Source organism: Henckelia pumila, chromosome 4 (genome assembly GCF_033568475.1).
Source record: "Henckelia pumila isolate YLH828 chromosome 4, ASM3356847v2, whole genome shotgun sequence".
Lineage (NCBI taxonomy): Eukaryota > Viridiplantae > Streptophyta > Magnoliopsida > Lamiales > Gesneriaceae > Henckelia > Henckelia pumila.
Window position 1 is genome coordinate 211,961,329 of NC_133123.1, and position 18,981 is coordinate 211,980,309.

The 18,981-nt window shown below is 36.8% G+C and overlaps 1 protein-coding gene across 1 annotated transcript; it reads left to right on the top strand.

The window, feature by feature from the left end:
• Positions 1 to 12,746: 12,746 nt before the first annotated feature.
• On the top strand, positions 12,747 to 14,497 carry LOC140862726 (uncharacterized). The gene is made up of 3 exons (XM_073265761.1): positions 12,747 to 13,068; positions 13,126 to 13,499; positions 13,874 to 14,497. Exons 1-3 carry the CDS (start codon positions 12,747 to 12,749, stop codon positions 14,495 to 14,497), a joined length of 1,320 nt encoding a protein of 439 aa, XP_073121862.1.
• Positions 14,498 to 18,981: the final 4,484 nt, after the last annotated feature.

The window sequence follows — 18,981 nt, forward strand, 5'->3', positions numbered from 1 at the left end:
AAGGTCTGCGCTTAACATTCGCATAACTAGCCTGCCTATGGCGCCTAAAATCCAATCTACTAAATCACATGCATTAAATTTAATAAATATTAGGATTATTATTATTTGTTTATCTGATTTAAATTATTTATTTAAATTATGTGTTAATAAAATATTTTACTTATTTATTCAAATGATTTTATTGTGCAGTTTAATTATTTTAAAGATTTTAAAGTTTTAAACTTGCATATTTAAATGATTTTAATTGTTTAGTTTATTTATTTAAATGATTTTAACTGGTTAGCTTATTTATTTAAATACTTTTGATTGTCCAACTTATTTATTTAAATAACTTAAGTTTAGCGGTTAGTTATTTTAAATTATTTTAAATGTCTAGCCTACATATTTAAATGCTTTTAACTGTACAAGTCGTTTTAAAGGTTTTTATTCCGCTTGTGTATTTATTTAAATTATTTCTAAACGCTAGTCTAGTTTGTTTAAATTATTTTAATAGCTATGTTTATTGTTTAAATATTTTATTTATCGTTGTGACATCAAAATATTTAAAGTGTTGATTTTAATTTCTAAATTATTATTTAAATTCTTTTATGGTTTAAGTTGCTCAAATAATCAAATTAATGATTTTTGAGATTTTTAAGTTCAGTGACTTCTGGTTTCGGCTTACGGCGATGGTGGAATTTGGCGGTAAATTTCTAGATATTATTTCAAGAGTTAATATTTTTTAGAATTGAGGAAAGTAGATGGAATGTTGATTTTAGATTTTTTTTTCGGGTGTCAAAAATCGCTTTTATCACATTCTTGAACTTATTTTTAATTTTTTCTAAAATTAGAATTTTTAATCCCGGACTAGGAAAAATCCAATTTAATATTTTAAATTGGAATTTTCAAACTTGTGTATTTTAAAGGTGCGAGTTAATTTAGTACAAAAAGTTGCTAAAGTTGGGTGACATTTTTTATAAGTAGCACCTTTTAAAATCACACTCACACCTACCTACCTATACATACACACATATACACTTAAAATATATTTTACAATACAAAAACAAACCCAATCCCTAACCCTAAGCAAGAGCCGCCCCTTTCTCTCAAAATCTCCTTCAACCATCGGCTTCTCTTCCTCCTCACTTCTCCGACCAGAGCCGCCGCCTCTCCGCCACCACCGCCGAAGCTCAACCCAAGAAGGTTTAGCAGCTTGTTGCTTGATTTTCAGCCCTCATTCCATCTCCTTTCTTGAGTTTTTGGAGACAAGGCAAGTATATGCCATTTCTTTGGTCCCAAGTAAAGCTATTGTATTTTATGTTGTGTTCTTGACTTACATTCAAATTTTTCTTGATGATTAAGCTATGGTTTCGGTTTTTCCGTAGAAAACAGTGGGGTGACTTGTGTATTTCGAAATCCATCTTGTATTTATTGTTAAAATGAGTTGAATGTGTTGTTGGAGATGAATCTTGGCAAGCTTTGGCTCAATTTCGAAATTTTCAGTGTGTGATGCTATGGCCCCTGTTTTATTTTGAAATCTTGATGATGTTTTGGAGTTGGAATGAGCAATGTATCATGTATCGGTTAATTCTTGAGGTTGCTTGATCAATTTAAAAATTTCAACTTATGTTCTTGAGCCGATTGAGCTCGATTTCTGAAATTGGATTGTATGGTGTTAGGGGCTGCCTAAGCAAGGTATGGGGTGTTTGAATGGTGCATTGGGTGAAGTTGAGATGGTATAAGGAGCTGGAGTTGTGGGCATATTGGTGGGATGAGTGTTCGTGTAGAAGGGAACCCCATTTGGTGTAAGTCGGTCAAAATTTTGGCCTTCGAGCTAGCTATGGGTGAGAGGGCTCTACTCGATGGTTCAATGTGGTCTAAGTGATGTTGATGGTGTTGGTTGGTAGGCTGGAAATCTATAAATTTATTGGTTCATGGTTGGAGAGGTCAAAGTTCAAGTTGAGTATTGGTGCAGAATTTTTGTGTTTGTCGTGGGCTGTCAGGAATCGGTTCAGGGGGGGGAGGGGGGATGGTTCGGTGGTCTGGGCAGGGTTGGTCTGGTCCTAATCAAGTTTTGGACGTTTTGGTTGTGTCGGTTCAAATTGGGAGCAAATCGGGTTAGTTTTGGCCAAGTTAGGAATTTCTCAAGTTGACGTGGCTAGTGTAGAATTTTGATAAGTTTGAGGGCTGCCCGGAAATCCATTTTGATCGGATTGTTCGGGTGGTCTTTGGAGGCTATAACCTGGTCCTTGGGTTTTTTTAGGATGTATAGAGGGTGTTGGTTCAAACAAAAGTCAATTTAGATAAGATTTGGTCAAGTTATGGATTTTAGGGTTCGAATGCTCGAGGTATGTTTGTTTGGTTAAGACTAGCTTAGGGGGCAGCCACTTACCATCATACTTTCCTCATTTTAAATCATGTTTTTCATCCTGGTCATCCACATTTGAGTCTCTTGCATGATAATTGAGTAAATATTTTCAAATACATTACATCTACATATGCATGCTAAGTTCATGAATCAAGAATGAATGAAATAAATATTTTTAGGAACGAAGTGAGATGATTGTGACTATAGAAAGTATGGGTTTGGACGGGCTGGGAGACGTTATGGATTCCCTTACCAAATTTATGGGTTTGGACGGGCCAGGAGAAATCCTAGCTTCCCTTACCAAGTATGGGTTTGGACGGGCCGGGAGAAATTCTAGCTTCCCTTACCAAGTATGGGCAAGACGGGTTGGAGAAATCCTGACTTCCTTGCGGCATAGTGCACTGCAGCCATGATCATGATCGAAATTACAAAGTTACAATTCAAGAATCTAAGTTCAAATATTTATGTCTATATTCCAGAACAGTTTATTCAGTTACAGATTCAGATACAGTTGCGGTTCACAGTTTTATGACTAAGTTTCAGTACAGTTTATGCAGTTACATTGATTATTTATGGCTTAACCATGCATATGTTATATTTATGCTCTCTCATTTTAGAAGTCTATTTTTTTTAAAGTAATGGCACAAAACAAAATTATTTTTAGTATATGCTACTTTAAATCTGCGTGAGCTTGTATTTACGTAGTACTCGTTATCCCCTCATATTCTTGCTGAGTCTTTTAGACTCACTATACTTATTGTTTTTAGGTGAGTAGTATTTCATTTAGATTGAGGGGCTAAACTATCGAGTGGTCTGCAATGCGGGCACGACACATCCCTCCGACCTATGCTCGTCTTCCGCATAGTTACTAGAATTTATATGTTATGAAGCATTTATTTTGCTTATTTGTCAAATGTATATGTAATGTTTAGTTAGAATTGTTTTGGGCATGTAAACATTAGATTTTTAAACACTTTTGGATATTTGTTATGTCGAATCTCTTCCTTGGGTTCTCGTTTTTTCTCGGTTTAGTTTACTTGTGTCATCGGTTGTTTAATTTTTTTTTTCATTTTATTTTGTTTACTGTCTGAGACAGGCGGGTTTTCACTTAAACAAATAGGTCATGCCGAAATTTTTTTGAAAAATCCTCATTTTATTTAATTATTACTTATGTTGAGTCAGGGTCGTTTCACTGCCAATCCTGCGTAGTCTTAATTCGTTTCTTGATCTGTCCAACAATATCAACAGCCTGCTGGACTAGCACTGGTCCCTCAACCTGTCGCTCCCCCACTTCTTCCCAGAACAGTGGAGTACAACATTGTCGCCCATAAAACGCCTCAAACGGGGCCATCCCAATACTATGATGGTAATTTTTTTTGTACACGGACTCAATCAATGACAACTAATCTTGCCATGCTGGACCAAAATTCATAGAACATGCACGCAAAATATCCTCAAGAGTACGAATCGTGTGCTCTGACTGCCCATAAGTCTCTGGGTGATATGCAGTACTCAAGCTAAGAGTAGTACCCATAACGCGCTGAAAACTCCCTCAAAACCTAAAAGTAAACCTGGGATATTCTCAATCGCTAACTATGCTCACATGCACTCCATGAAATCGAACAATATCTTGGATGAACAAACGATCCATCCTGTCAAAACTGTAGTCCTGGTTATAAGGAATGAAATGTGCTAACTTGGTGAATCGGTCCACCACAACCCAGATAGCATCACAATTCCTCGAGGACACCGGTAAATGGGTCATGAAGTCCATCATGATCAACTCTCCCATTTCCACTCAGGAATAGGTAAATTGTGAAGCAAACCTCCAGATCGTCGGTGCTCTGACTTGACTTGCTGACACACTAAACATCTTGAAACAAAATATTACACACTCCTTTTCATTCCCTTCCACCAGAACCTAGTACACATATCCTTGTACATCTTGTTGCTTCCTGGATGAATAACAGCTCCTGGATGGTACTTAATTTCACAGTCATAATATTTCAGCAAATCCATCCAACGTCTCTGTCTCACGTTCAACTCCGCTTGAGTGAACAAATACTTAAGACTCTTGTGGTCTGTGAAGATCTTGAATCTCTCGCCATAGAGATAATGACGCCAGATCTTCAATGCAAAACAATGGCTGCTAACTCAAGATCATGCAATGGGTATGCAGTGACCCTACATTGAATCACCTACTAACTGGCAACTATATCATGCAATAATCTTAATTAAAAGATAAACACTTAAAAGAGTAAAATGTGCGGAAAGATAACCCATAATTTTCATATCAGCTTGGTACAAAAGTTCAAGGCTTAATTCAGTGGTGATACAATCATATCGAGATAACTTAAAAGTAAACTCTCTAAAACATTTATACAGCTTGCTATATAAAATATCCACCCATGGATCTTGCTCCATAGTCCTGCCTCGAACTCCCAGCTCTGTACATCCTGTGACCTGTCCCATGGAATGGGGTGTCCAAGATAATAACTAGGACGTGAGCGATTAACATCTAGTACATAAACATGAGTAAACATATGTATGTGATGCCTGCAATCGTGATGATGGGTAATAAGTCATCTGAAAGTCATGCTAATAACCGGCGTCAATGAGTTCTATGACCGCTCGGATCAAACCTCTTGGTACAACCACTCTCGCCTAGAACCCCCCCCCCCCCCACTATAACGGTGCATCCGGTTCTAGAATATCTCCTAGAACCACCCGCTATAACGGTACATCTGGATCTAGACTAAATACAGGTATATCAAAGGAATAGGCTCAACGTGTATGCGAACATGACATATGAATATGGAAAGCAGTAAACCATACATCATGCCACATAATAATGGCACAAAAATTCAACATATAAACATGTATACTCGCTGACAATTTGAGTCAATGTGTATGTACCTCTAAGCTAGTTCAAGTCTAGTAGGACCTAGGTTTCAAGCCTATAATCAAAATTCACCGTATCACTACACAAGTTCTATAAGCCTTAACTAAGCTAATAGATACTCCCAAAACTTAATAAGATTCCCGGACCATACCTTTGTCCGTAGTTAGCCCTTTGAAGTTGCTCGTTCTGGAGGTCTATAACAACATTTTGTCATTCCAGAACCTCTCTATTAACCGATAGGGCCCTCAAGTGTATATCTCACACTATATATAACTGAAAAATGAAACTCGGAAATCTTATATGAAAATCTGAATCATAAATCCTCTATTTAAAACTCGGCCAAGAACGTTGCGTCCATTCTGGCTTCATTGCGTATGTTCTGTGCATTTTGACACTTGTCAATACTCGTGGCTTAGTCATCAAGCCACCTCATGCCTGGATGTCTCTAAGAGAATGTTGCATCCATTCTGGTTTGGACACTCCAATCAGCTTCGGTCCTTCCAAACTCGTTTGGCTATTTTTGGACTGTCTGAGACCCCCGAAACCCTTCCTACCATTTTTTGACGTTCTGGATCTGATTTATCACTTATTTTCATCAAATAATGACTCATTAAACATTTTTGACACTTTTAAAATTATATGTCACTTTATAACATGTTTAAAATCACTTAATCTTGTAAAATGGAACCGGGCTACTACATTCTCCCTACCTTTAGATATTTCGTCCGCGAAATAAACTCTTAAGTAACGTTCAAGATAATAATAAGAAAAATAAAAACATGTTTTATTATAACAAACTTTAATTACACTGATACATGGTAACAATAATACAATGCAAACAACTCAGGATATTCTGCTCGCATACGGCTTTCCGTTTCCCAAGTTGTTTCCTTGACGTCTCGGTGCTGCCACTATACCATCACAAGTGGTATAGTCTTATTCCAAAGAACTTTCTCCTTCCTGTCAAGGATTCGGAGTGGTCGTTCAACATAAGACAGATCTGGTTCTAGCTGAACGTCAGTAGGCTGGATAATATGTGACTCATCAGCTATATACTATCGAAGTAACGATACGTGAAAAACATCATGTATACTGGAAAGATATGATGATAACATCAAACGATAAGCAACGTTTCCAATCTTTTCCAGTATCTGGAAAGGCCCAATATAACGAGGTGATAGTTTGCCTTTCAAACCAAATCTCATCACCTTCCGGAAAGGTGATACTCGCAGGAATACATATTCACCAGACTCGAATTGAAGTGGCCTGCGGTGAATATTAACATAACTGGATTGCCGATCTTGAGCAGCTTTGATCCTCCGCTTGATCAAATCTACCTTGTCCACAATCTGTTGTACTAACTCAAGACCCTCCACCTGTCGTTCTCTCACCTCATACAATAATAGTGGAGTACGACATCGTCGACCATATAATGCCTCAAAGGGTGCCATATCAATAATGCGGTAATAACTGTTATTGTAGGCAAATTCGATCAAAGGTAACTGATCCTGCCAAGTCAAGCCAAAATCCATCGTAGAAGCACGTAACATATCTTCAAATGTACGTATCGTCTGTTCTGACTGACCATCAGTCTCCGGATATTATGCAGTGCTCATACTCAGAGTGGTACCCAATGCTTGCTGAAAACTACCCCAAAAACGTGAGGTAAACCGTGGATCTCTGTCACTGACTATGCTCACCGAAATCCCATGTAATCGCATTATCTCCTGGATGTATAAGTGTGTCATGCGATCATAAGAATACTCTCTGTTATAAGGAATGAAGTGTGCTCACTAGTAGAAAAGTCGCAAAAGACTTTGGTTATTAACCGAAGTCGTAGATAGATAATTACCGAAGTAGTGTCACGTGAAGTAATAGGTATTGTTTTACTTCGCGTTATAACCGAAGTCGTAGCCTTGAAATTACCGAAGTCTTTGTTCGGTTCATGGAGCCAAAACCGGTTCAGGATTTGGCCGATGCCGAAGTAAAAACATATTTTTTACTTCAGCAATTTCATTAATTAACGAAGTAAAAAAAATTTGTTTACTTCGTTAATTTCATAAATTCGCGAAGTAAAACATATGCTTATACTTCGTCGATTAATGAAATTGCCGAGGTAAAAGATATGTTTATACTTAGTCGATTAATGAAATTGACGAAGTAGAAGAAAGTCTTTTACATCGGAAATTTTACTAATCGACGAAGCAAAATAATGTCTTGTACTTCGGCAATTTCACTAATTGACGAAGTAAAAGACATTATTTTACTTCGTCGATTTGTGAAATTGTCTTTCCACTACATTAAAATTTAGATACAATAATTACACAATATAAATATATTTTTGAAACTTAAAATAGACTTATAAGGTTCATAAATTATTCATCTCAAAACAACAATCATCCATAAATTCACGAGTATATCCACCAAAATAACCCAAAAATATGCATGTATACACAAGTATTTCCTCAAAACTAAAAGTTCATCTATAAAAAAATAATCAAATTCTAACTCTGTAAACACTAGGGAAAAAACTATACATTAATCCATCCTTCAACATAGGATCTATCATATTTGCAGGTGTTCCCTCACGCCAATGCCTCCAAGCCTGAATCAATCCAGAGACATATATCTTTTATCAGTAACTAATACTTGCAACAAACTTAGAATGCAAAGATTTGAGACATTTATATAATTTGAATTTAGGTGCTAAAACAAAAAATATCAGGAGTAAGTTGGAGTGCTCTGTTGTATAGACAACTTGCAGAGGAACCTAAAGAATTCAAGCAACGAATATATCGAACCAAATTGACTTCATATAAACGGGCATATCAAAATCATAAGTTTGTGCACCGAACAAATAAATATTGCAGAATGATCTCTGCTGATCTCATACAACAATTATAGGTGTTATCATCCAAATTGATCAAAGAGCCAGTAAATAAACAAGGTAAACGGGTAAGGATCGAAAACTATAAGTTAACAAAAAAAAAATGTTTCATGTATTCGTTGAGGTCTACAAATAATGATCAGCATCTTTAAGAGATTCAGGCAAATGAGACTATAGAACGACAAAAAGATAATCATATTATCCGAAACATGCCACAAGGCAATAAACTCTTGTGTACATACAGTGTTCAAATCATGAGCCTAAGCATTGTTTAGTTTAGCATGCAAGTATGTAAAATTATTTCCAAATTTCACATAAAACTGAAACTCGTCAAAGTACTTACCTTATCAGGATCCTGTAAATCCTTAAATGCTTTGTTCAACTTAACAAATGCTTGGTTAGCTTTAGGGCGAGAACTTTTGTCAGGATGGACCCACAGAGACAATTTCCAATACCTAAAAATCACATTATATCATTTTATAAGCCACATATAAAGAGTTGCTTTCAACCGTGTTGGTTATTCGCATACATCAAACAGTGATAACATGATCTACCATAGAGTGCCACTATTTTTTTCTAGTTTCTAAGATGATCGAAGTGTTATAGAACAAAGAAACTGAATGTTATCAACAATACATGACATACAAATGGTATGAGATTTTTTTTTTCATCCTAAAATATCATCACAAGTATACCTTTTCTTCATGTTTTCAGCTGACATATTTTTGTTCACCCCCAGAACATTGTATGGACTAGCTTCTTCAGCACCAATTATTCTTGTAATCTGAACACAAAATATTTGAGTCAATAGCAAACGACGAAAATTGAAAAATTGATCGATCAAGCAACCACCAAATTAATATGCTGCATGATGGAAAGTCAACAGAAAAAATATTTCTAACTGGAGAAATATTTTTTAAAAAAAGTGTGCCCATCATATTAGAATAAGATCAACAGACGGATGGTAAACTTACATATCTGATTAAATACTTTATAGATGCCGAGTGATTGTCCAAGAGTGCTTAAAAACTGAGAGTTTATTTTCGTGTATCCAAATGACTCTAAATTGTTGAGTTTGGAGGTTTGACTTTGGATTCAATATGGTGCAGGGGATGTATGGCTATCCGATTGAAATTCAAGCCCTTTTCTTTTTTGCTTTAAGGTATGCAAGGCAGATGCTTAAACCCGAGCATGATGGAAAGGAATTGATCGAGCGCATTGACAAGCGTATTACTGCTCTAAGTTATCCTATACAATATTATTACTGGATTGATTTCACTCAACTGAACAACATTTATCGCTATAAAACTGAAGAGTATTCTCATACTGCTGTCAACAAATTCAATGTCATTCCTGAATCTATTCCAGATTACGTATTCAAATTTATGCCATTGAGAGGAGGTTATTTCATTGGCAATGTAAGTCCATCTCGCATGGACTTCAGGTGGTTCTTGGTCGGAAACTGCATTGCTATTTTGAGCTTTTAGCAACACCTGAACAGGCTACTGCAGGTAAAAAGTTAAACTGCCACAGAGATACTCATATTCACAATATGGCATTGAAATTCAGATTCATGATCGGCTCAGGAAACATGAAAATTTATTTTAAAAAAAAACAAATCTTGTATATCTCCTAAAGACAAAGAAAGATCACGGATTAAGGTTGACGGCTGAATAACCAATAGTAGAAAATTTATTTAAGAAAAAGAGTGTCCTAAAACAGACTTGACTTAAATTGAAACTCGCAAAATTAGAGCAAAAATCACACATCTTTAGTAAACAACCAATCGAAAGTTTTGAATACACCAACATAGGTGACTAATTATCCGAAGCAACTTCAATTTACAAAGAATTAGTCAACAGAAATATAATCTTTCAGCTTGCACAAGCATAACATATCAGCAGTAAGATTGGCAGAACCTGGATAATATTTAATCTCGCAGTCATAATCTTTCAGTAAATCCATCCAGCGTCTTTGTCGCATATTCAACTCCGCCTGAGTGAATAAATATTTCACACTCTTGTGATTTGTGAATATCTCAAACTTCTCGCCATATAGATAATGTTTCCAAATCATGAGCGCAAATACAATGGCGGCTAACTCGAGATCATGCACTGGATAATTCATCTCATGTATCTTCAACTGCCGAGAAGCATAGGCAATAACATGTCCTTGCTGTGTCAAAACACATCCTAGCCCCTGACCAGAGGCATCAGTATAAACAATATAACGTCCTGATCCAGAAGGTAGAGATAGAACTAGTGGAGTAGTAAGATGTCTACGCAGCTCGTGAAATGCTTCCACACAATCCGAGGACCATGTGAAGGCAACATCCTTCCGTGTAAGATGTGTGAAAGACCTGGCTAACTGTGAAAAATTCTCGATGAACCGACGATAATTGATGTGATGATATTTTCCTATATTTATCTGTGTTAATTGGTGTGATTAGAAGAGTTTGCATTGATTAAATTCATTTTATAGTTCCTAATCATTGTATATGATTTGATATAGGAAAAGAGAAGAAATGGAGCTAAAGATGGAAGGAAAGAGCCAGATAAGAGAAATATTACAAAGCAGCAACGGTTAGAAAATCATTTTTAATTTTTGAAAAATCCAAATCCAATCTCCACTGTTTAGAATATAGTTCAAGATGTTTTGAAGCAGCTTTCCAAATATCAGCTCAATCCGACGGCTAGATCTTTGAATATAAATTTTTCAAAATCTCTGCTTGCTGGAAAAAAAGATGCTTGCTCAATCCGTCAAATTCAACCGATCGAGCGGGAGCAGAAAACAAATCTGGACAAAAAGTTGGTATATTTTGGGGAGCTCGATCCGTCCAATTTAACCGATCGAGCACACGAGATGAAAATTTGGAAAATTATATTTTAAATAGGAAACTTTCTTGGGAAGGACTCTGTACTTTAAATATCATCTAGAACTCGAAAATCTATCATCTTTGGACGGCTAGAAGGCAGAGAACACTTTTGGCGGCTAGGTTTTTCTCTATTTTCTTAGATTTAATTTTTTCTTTCATGAATTTGGCTAGAAAATTCATGAATATTTGTGGCTAAGTTTTAGTACTTGGTTGAGGAAGACAAACCCTTGAGTTATTCTATTTGTGAGATTTAGTTTTCTATTGTTTAATTCCAAATTGCGTATGAAGAGTTGTTTTGGATTGATTGTCATGCTTGTATGTGAGATTTTAGGATTGACCACCTTAGGATTTTGCTATACAATCTATTGCTAAATTAGAATTCAAATCCGTAATTGTTTGAACCATCTAATTTGTGAAGCAACTGTGATTAATATTTTCTGCTGGTGAATTTTTTAAATCGTAGGAACAATAATTGACTAGATTAAATACAATCGCTGGTATTTGTGTTGTCTAGATTCATCAGTTTTACTCATTTGAATGCTACAGTGGATTTAAATCTAATCACTGGTATTGGGTTAATTTATGGGGTAAGGGTTAACTTAGAACGCTGGTGTCTAATTAACTAAAATTAAGGTGAGACAGGAATTAAATTTCCAATGATGAATATTCAATGTGAATTAATTATTTTTAGGGAATCGATGATCGAATGAATAATTTCAAGGGTGTAGTCGACCGATACCAAGTCTCGTTAATTTGTTGATCTTTCTTATTTGAATTCTTACATAGTAGTTAATATAATTCAAAAAATCCCCTTTTAATTATTTTCAGTAATTTTAAGAACACAAATAAATTTCACTTTCCTCGTGGGAACGATCCCTACTCACACTACTACATATTTTGTTATCTGATTTGAGTTGGGTAATTTGGGCGTGAAACGACTTCGCACTACCAAATTTTTGCGTCGTTGCCGGGGAAGGCGTTTAATTTATTGTGTTCTTCTATTTTTTTCCTTTTCGTTTTTTTAGTTTATTTTCTTTTCCCACCTATGCTACTCTGGTTTGTTCATGCTTTCAGGTGACTCTTCAGAAGAAGAATTTCCATAAGATCCGGAGATAGACAGAACTTTCCATCGTCGGCAGAAAGAAGCTCGAAAGAAACTAGAGGAGGACGAAAATCAAACCGAAATTCCTGAGGAAGAGATGGATGTCAACGCAAATCTGAGCCTAAGACAACTGGGCACGCCTGACTTGAACCAGCAACCCTTATGCATTACTTTTCCTACCTTAGAAAATAATGCTACATTTGAGATTAAATCTGGGTTAATTCACTTATTACCTTCGTTTCATGGTCTTGCAGGTGAGGATCCTCACAAGCATTTGATGGAATTCCATGTGGTGTGCACGAGTATGAACCCCCATGGAGTGATGGAGGAGAAGATCCAACTGAGATCCTTTCATTTCTCTTTGAAGAGTGCTGCAAAGAATTGGCTATATTACCTACCTCCTGGATCCATCCCCACCTGGACAAAGATGAAGAGGATCTCTTAGAGAAGTAATTTCCAGCTTCAAGAGCAGCAAATATCAGAAAGGAGATTTATGGAATTAAACAGTATATAGGAGAGTCACTTCACGAGTATTGGGAGCGGTTCAAGAAGCTTTGTGCTAGCTGTCCGCAACACCAGATAAGTGAAAATTTATTAATCCTATACTGCTATGAAGGTTTATTGTCTCATGACATGAATATGCTAGATGCGGCCAGTGGAGGAGTTTTTGTGGACAAAACTCCAGTTCAAGCAAGGAATTTAATCGAGAATATGGCTGCCAATTCTCAGCAATTTGGCACCAATAGGAGTGATCCAGCAACCGAACAGGGCAACGAGGTAAATGTTTCTTCCCTTGAACAACAATTGATTGAACTGACGAATTTTGTGCGTCAAATGGCTATAGGGATTGGACAAAATGTAAGAGCATGTGGAGTTTGTGCTAAAGTGGGACATGCAATTGACATGTGTCCCACTCTTCAAGAGGGGTCTGCTGAGCAAGTCAATGCAGTAGGAGGTTTTCCCGGACCACCACAACAGAAGTATGATCCTTATTCCAACACATACAATCCAGGTTGGAAGGATCATCCCAATCTCAGATACGAAAACCCTCCAGTACACCAACCACATAATCAAGCTTATAGAAGAACACCGTATCATCCTCCACAGCCACAGTGTCCTCAAGTTCCAACTCCTGGTGAGTTTCTAGAAAACATTGTTAAGGATCTTGCTACTAATACTGTAACTTTTCAGCAGGAAACTCGAGCAATTATCCAACAGTTGAACACTCAAATAGGGCAGTTGGCAACCGCAGCCAAGAGGTTGGAGGCACTGAATTCTAACAGCTTACCATCACAGACAGTGGTGAATCCAAAGGAGAATGTGAGTGCAATCACCTTGAGGAGTGAAAGAGAGTTGAAGGTTCATGAAGAAGTGGTGAAAGAACCAGTACAGATGAGGAGAAATCCGAGGTAGAGGAGGAAGAAATAATTCAAGAAGCACCAAGAGGTAAGTTTCCTCCTCTTTCTGAGTATAAACCTGTAGCACCTTTTCCCTTAGCATTGAAAGAGTCTAGGAAGGATGAAAGAATTAAGGGGTTGTATGAAGTTTTTCGTAGATGTGAGGTAAATATTCCTTTGTTAGATGCTATCAAACAAGTACCTCGCTATGCTAAATTTTTAAAAGAATTGTGTACTGTGAAGAGAAAACAAAAACTTAAGGGATGTTAGAGAGTTGAATTGGGAGAACAGGATTCTGCTGTGATACAAAGAAAAATACCCACAAAATGCAAGGATCCAGGTATGTTTTCAATTCCTTTTAAGATAGGAGATATTCAGCTTGACACGGTCATGCTAGATTTAGGAGCATCACTTAATGTCATGACATACTCTGTTTATGATTCTTTAAACTTAGGGCCTTTAAATAAAACTGAAATTGTTATCCAGATGGCTGATAGATCTACTATTTATCCTAGGGGTCTGTTAGAAGATGTTCTTGTGCAAGTTGACAATTTGGTCTTTCCTGCTGATTTCTATGTTCTTGACATGAAAAGCAATGATTTGAATAGTCCTATTTTGTTAGGAAGACCATTTCCTAAAACTTCAAAGTCCATCATAGATGTTAACAATGGCACTCTCACTATGGAGTTTGATAGGGAGGTTGTTAAGTTTCATATTTTTGATACCCTGCAAATTCCTGATTGTGAAAGTGTTGTTAATAATCTTGATGCCATTAATCACTTGTCGCAAAAACACAAGAAGGTTGTGAATGGGGATAAAGTTAAGGAGGTTATTGCAAGACCTATTGAGAATTTTACTGCTGAAAGTTTTCGTTCTGATCTGCAGGTACCCAGGAAATCGAAGCAGAGGAAGCAAAGACCAAAAATTACTGCAATACTGCGCAAGTGGGTGAAGGTGGTTAGAAAAACTAGATATGAACCACCATGAGCAAAAGAAACATGCAATCGGGCCGACGACTGTAAACAGAGGCACTTTTTGGGAGGCAACCCAAGGGGAGTATTTTCTTTCATTCTTAGTTTTTATTTATTTTTGTTTTGTATTTTTGCTTACATTGGGGACAATGTAAGATTTTAAGTATGGGGGAGAGGACTTAGCCAATCATTGAGAGAATTTAGCCGATTTTTTACAGAAAATTTTTTTTAGAGCTCATAGTTTATGATTAATTTGACTATCGAAAATCACTAGCCCATGATGATATCTAATTGATGACATGCATTCTTTTGAAAATAGATGATTTTCTAACCTTGGAACACTTTGATCTCCAATGCAAATTAGACTTTGATGTGGTTCTTGAATATTCTTTAGCACGTATGAGTCATGGCTTGTGAATTTTATATGACATAGTTAAGGTCGTGTGAGCCTTGTGATAGTCTTAGGAAGTCGCTATCCTATCAACCTCCCTTTTGAGTTTATTTGAAAAAAGAAAAATAAAAAGAGTAAATAATGGAGTTAGCAAGGTGAGTGGAGGCATTGGAATGGGGATTGAAATTCTAGTCCTATAAATTCCAAGAGCTAAATATGAAGGAGAATGTATGGAGTTGAGGATAACCGGGTGCAATTACTCGGACAAGTGAAAACACTATAAAATTTATCAATGGTTTAATTTGATTTATTGGTGTGCAACTTGAGCTATTGTGGGGTTTTACATTGAATGGATCTGTGAAGTGTGCATGACACTGGCTAATGACCAAACACACACACACGTTCGGGGCTATATCTCTAGTTCAAATGTTTGGATATTGAACTTGTTCCATTGTTAGAATTTTAGCGCCTTTCTTGATCATGCATTGAATTTATTCCTGAGGCACAAATGTGAAGATCATGGTTATTTTTGTTATGGATTATGAGTTCGTGCTTCTTTTTGGTTTTGTGTTGCTCGAGGGCGAGCAAGGATTAAGTATGAGGGAGTTTGATGTGATGATATTTTCCTATATTTATGTGTGTTAATTGGTGTGATTAGAAGAGTTTGCATTGATTAAATTTATTTTATAGTTCCTAATCATTGTATGTGATTTGATATAGGAAAAGAGAAGAAATGGAGCTAAAGATGGAAGGAAAGAGCCAGATAAGAGAAAAATTACGAAGCAGCAATGGTCAGAAAATCATTTTTAATTTTTGTAAATCTAAATTTGATCTCCAACGTTCAGAATAAAGTTCAAGATGTTTTAAAGCAGCTGTCCAAATTTCAGCTCAATCTGACGGCTAGATCTCCGAATATGAATTTTTCAAAATCGCTTCTTGCTGGAAAAAAAGATGCTCGCTCGATCCGTCAAATTTAACCGATCGAGCAGGAGCAGAAACAAAATCTGAACAGAAATTTTGTATATTTTGGGGCTCTCGATCCGTCCAATTAAACCGATCGAGCGCGCGAAACGAAAATTCGGGAAATTATATATTAAATAGAAAACTTTCTTGGGAAGGACTCTGTACTTTAAATATCATCTAGAACTCGAAATTCTATCATCTTTGGACGGCTAGAAGGCAGAGAACACTCTTGGCGGCTAGGTTTTTCTCTCTTTTCTTAGATTTAATTTTTTCTTTCATGAATTTTTCTAGAAAATTCATGAATATTTGTGGCTAAGTTTTAGTACTTAGTTGAGGAAGACAAACACTTGAGTTATTCTATTTGTGAGATTCAGTTTTCTATTGTTAAATTAATTCCAAATTGCGTATCAAGAGTTGTTTTGGATTGATTGTCATGCTTGTATGTGAGATTTTAGGATTGATCACCTTATGATTTTGCTATACAATCTATTGCTAAATTAGAATTCAAATCTTTAATTGTTTGAACTATCTAATTTGTGAAGCAACTATGATTAATATTTTTTGCTGGTGAATTTTTTAAATCGTAGGAACAATAATTGACTAGATTAAATACAATCGCTGGTATTTGTGTTGTCTAGATTCATCAGTTTTACTCATTTGAATGCTACCGTGGATTTAAATCTAATCGCTGGAATTGGGTTAATTTATGGGGAAAGGGTTAACATAGAACGCTGGTGTCTAGTTAACTAAAATTAAGGTGAGAGAGGAATTAAATTTCCAATGATGAATATTCAATGTGAATTAATTATTTTTAGGGAATCGATGATCGAATGAATAATTTCAAGGGTGTAGTCGACCGATACCAAGTCTCGTTAATTTATTGATCATTCTTATTTTAATTCTTTCATAGTAGTTAATAGAATTCAAAAAATCCCCTTTTAATTATTTTCTGTAATTTTAAGAACACAAATAAATTTCACTTTTCTCGTGGGAACGATCCCTATTCTCGCTACTACATGTTTATTTAGTTAATCTGAGTTGGGTTAATTTGGGCGTGACACGACTAAGCGCTACCAGTAATAACCAGTTAGACCCAAGAAACTCCGGATCTCAGCACCCGTCGTCGGACAAGACCAGTTCAGCATTGCCTCAGTCTTACTTGGATCCACATATATTCCTTCACTTGAAATCACACGATCGAGAAACACTACCCGATCAAGCCAAAACTCGCACTTGCTCAGCCTAACATAAAGCTGCTTTTCCCATAGCGTCTTAAATACAATCCTCAAATGCTATGCATGCTCATCCCTATCGTGAGAATAGACAAGAATATCATCAATGAAGATGATGACAAATCTATCCATATATTCTCAAAATACTTGATTCATCAGATTCATAAAGATTGCCGGTGCATTTTTCAGTCCGAATGGCATCACCAAAAATTCATAATGTCCGTATCTGTTTCTAAAAGCAGTCGTGGCAATATCTGAGTCTCGCACCCGCATCTGATGATATCCTGATCTCATATCTATCTTGGAATAAGCAGAAGTACCCTGCAATTGATCGAAAAATCATCAATGCATGGCAAAGGATACTTATTCTTGATGGTGACATGGTTCAGCTGTCTGTAGTCAATACACAACTGCATCGATCCATCCTTCTTCTTAACAAACAAACAGGTGCTCCCCACGGAGAAACACTCGGGCGAATATATCCCTTATCCACCAGATCCTGCAACTGCTGCTTTAATTCCTTCATCTCTGACGGAGTTAGACGATAAGGTGCTCGGGATATAGGTGATGTCCCTTGTATCAGATCAATACCAAATTTAACCTCTCTAACCGGAGGAAAACCAGGAATCTCATCATGGAATACATAAGGAAATTCACTGACTAATGGTAAATCTTCAAAATATCATGACAACTCATGGACATATCAACTTCATAAATGAGGTATCCCTCCCCACCTAACTCTAAGGCATGACATGCCTTCACAGCCGATACAATTGGCATAGGAGGTCGTGCTCCCTCACCATAGAAGTATCAGCTATCACCCTCCCGGAATACTCAATTCATCAAGTCCATGAATACAGCCGGTGCATTAGGCAACCCAAATGGCATTACTAAAAACTCATAATGCCCATACCTGATCCTGAATGTTGTCTTGGCTATATCCTGATCTCGGACTCGCATCTGATGATATCCAGATCTCAAATCAATATTTGAGTAAACCGAATTATCCTGCAACTGATCAAACAAATCATCTGTACGAGGAAAAAGATACTTATTCTTGATTGTTACCCTGTTCAACTAACGATAGTCAATGCACAGACGCATAGACCCATCCTTCTTCTTCACGAACAAAACATGCGCTCCCGGAGAAACACTGGGACAAATATAACCCTTGTCCAATAGATCCTGAAGCTGCTGCTTCAACTCACTCATCTCTGACAGAGCCAGAAGATATGGTGCTCGAGAAATAGGCAAAGTCCCCGACATCAAATTTATGTCGAACTCAACTTCATGCACTGGAGGAAATCCTGGAATCTCATCTGGAAACACATCTGAGAATTCATTCACAACTGGTATATTCCCGATACCAACATTTCCAGTGGATGTAACAACTGCGTAGATGAGGTAGCCTTCTGTAGGGATGTAAATGAGCCGAGCCGAATAGTATAAGGCTCGGGCTCGGCTCGTTTGACATAAATAAGGGCTCGAGCTTTGCTCGAGCTCAATCCGAGATTTTATCATAAGGCTTGGGCTCGGATCGTTTAGTATATATAAAAGCTCGGGCTCGGCTCGAACTCGGCTCGTTTATCATAATAAATGAGCCTGTAAACGAGCCTGAATCAAGTTCTGCTCGTTTTCAGGCTCGTTAAGCAGGCTCGTTAGGGAGCTCGTTTTTAGGCTTGTTAGTGAGCTCGTTTTCGGGCTCGTTAGCAGGCTCATTAAGAAGCTCAGGCTCTTTAAGTGAGCTCGTTAAACAGGCTTGTTAGCAAGCTCACTTTCAAGCTCGTTTTCTGGCTCATGAGACATATAACAGAGCTCGAGTTTGATTTTTTTTTCGATTATAATTTTTCGATCAAATTGACTATAACTTGATTCATAAGCTTACCATGATCTAAAACTTCAACCTCCAACACA

What these genes read in the sequence shown, in the direction of transcription:
- LOC140862726 (XM_073265761.1), top strand. Translation starts at nt 12,747, where the DNA reads ATGAATATGCTAGATGCGGCCAGTGGAGGAGTTTTTGTGGACAAAACT. An exon ending in GCAAGTCAATGCAGTAGGAG is followed by an intron (nt 13,069 to 13,125) that starts GTTTTCCCGGAC and finishes CATACAATCCAG; the next exon opens with GTTGGAAGGATCATCCCAAT. An exon ending in AAGAAGTGGTGAAAGAACCA is followed by an intron (nt 13,500 to 13,873) that starts GTACAGATGAGG and finishes ATTCCTTTTAAG; the next exon opens with ATAGGAGATATTCAGCTTGA.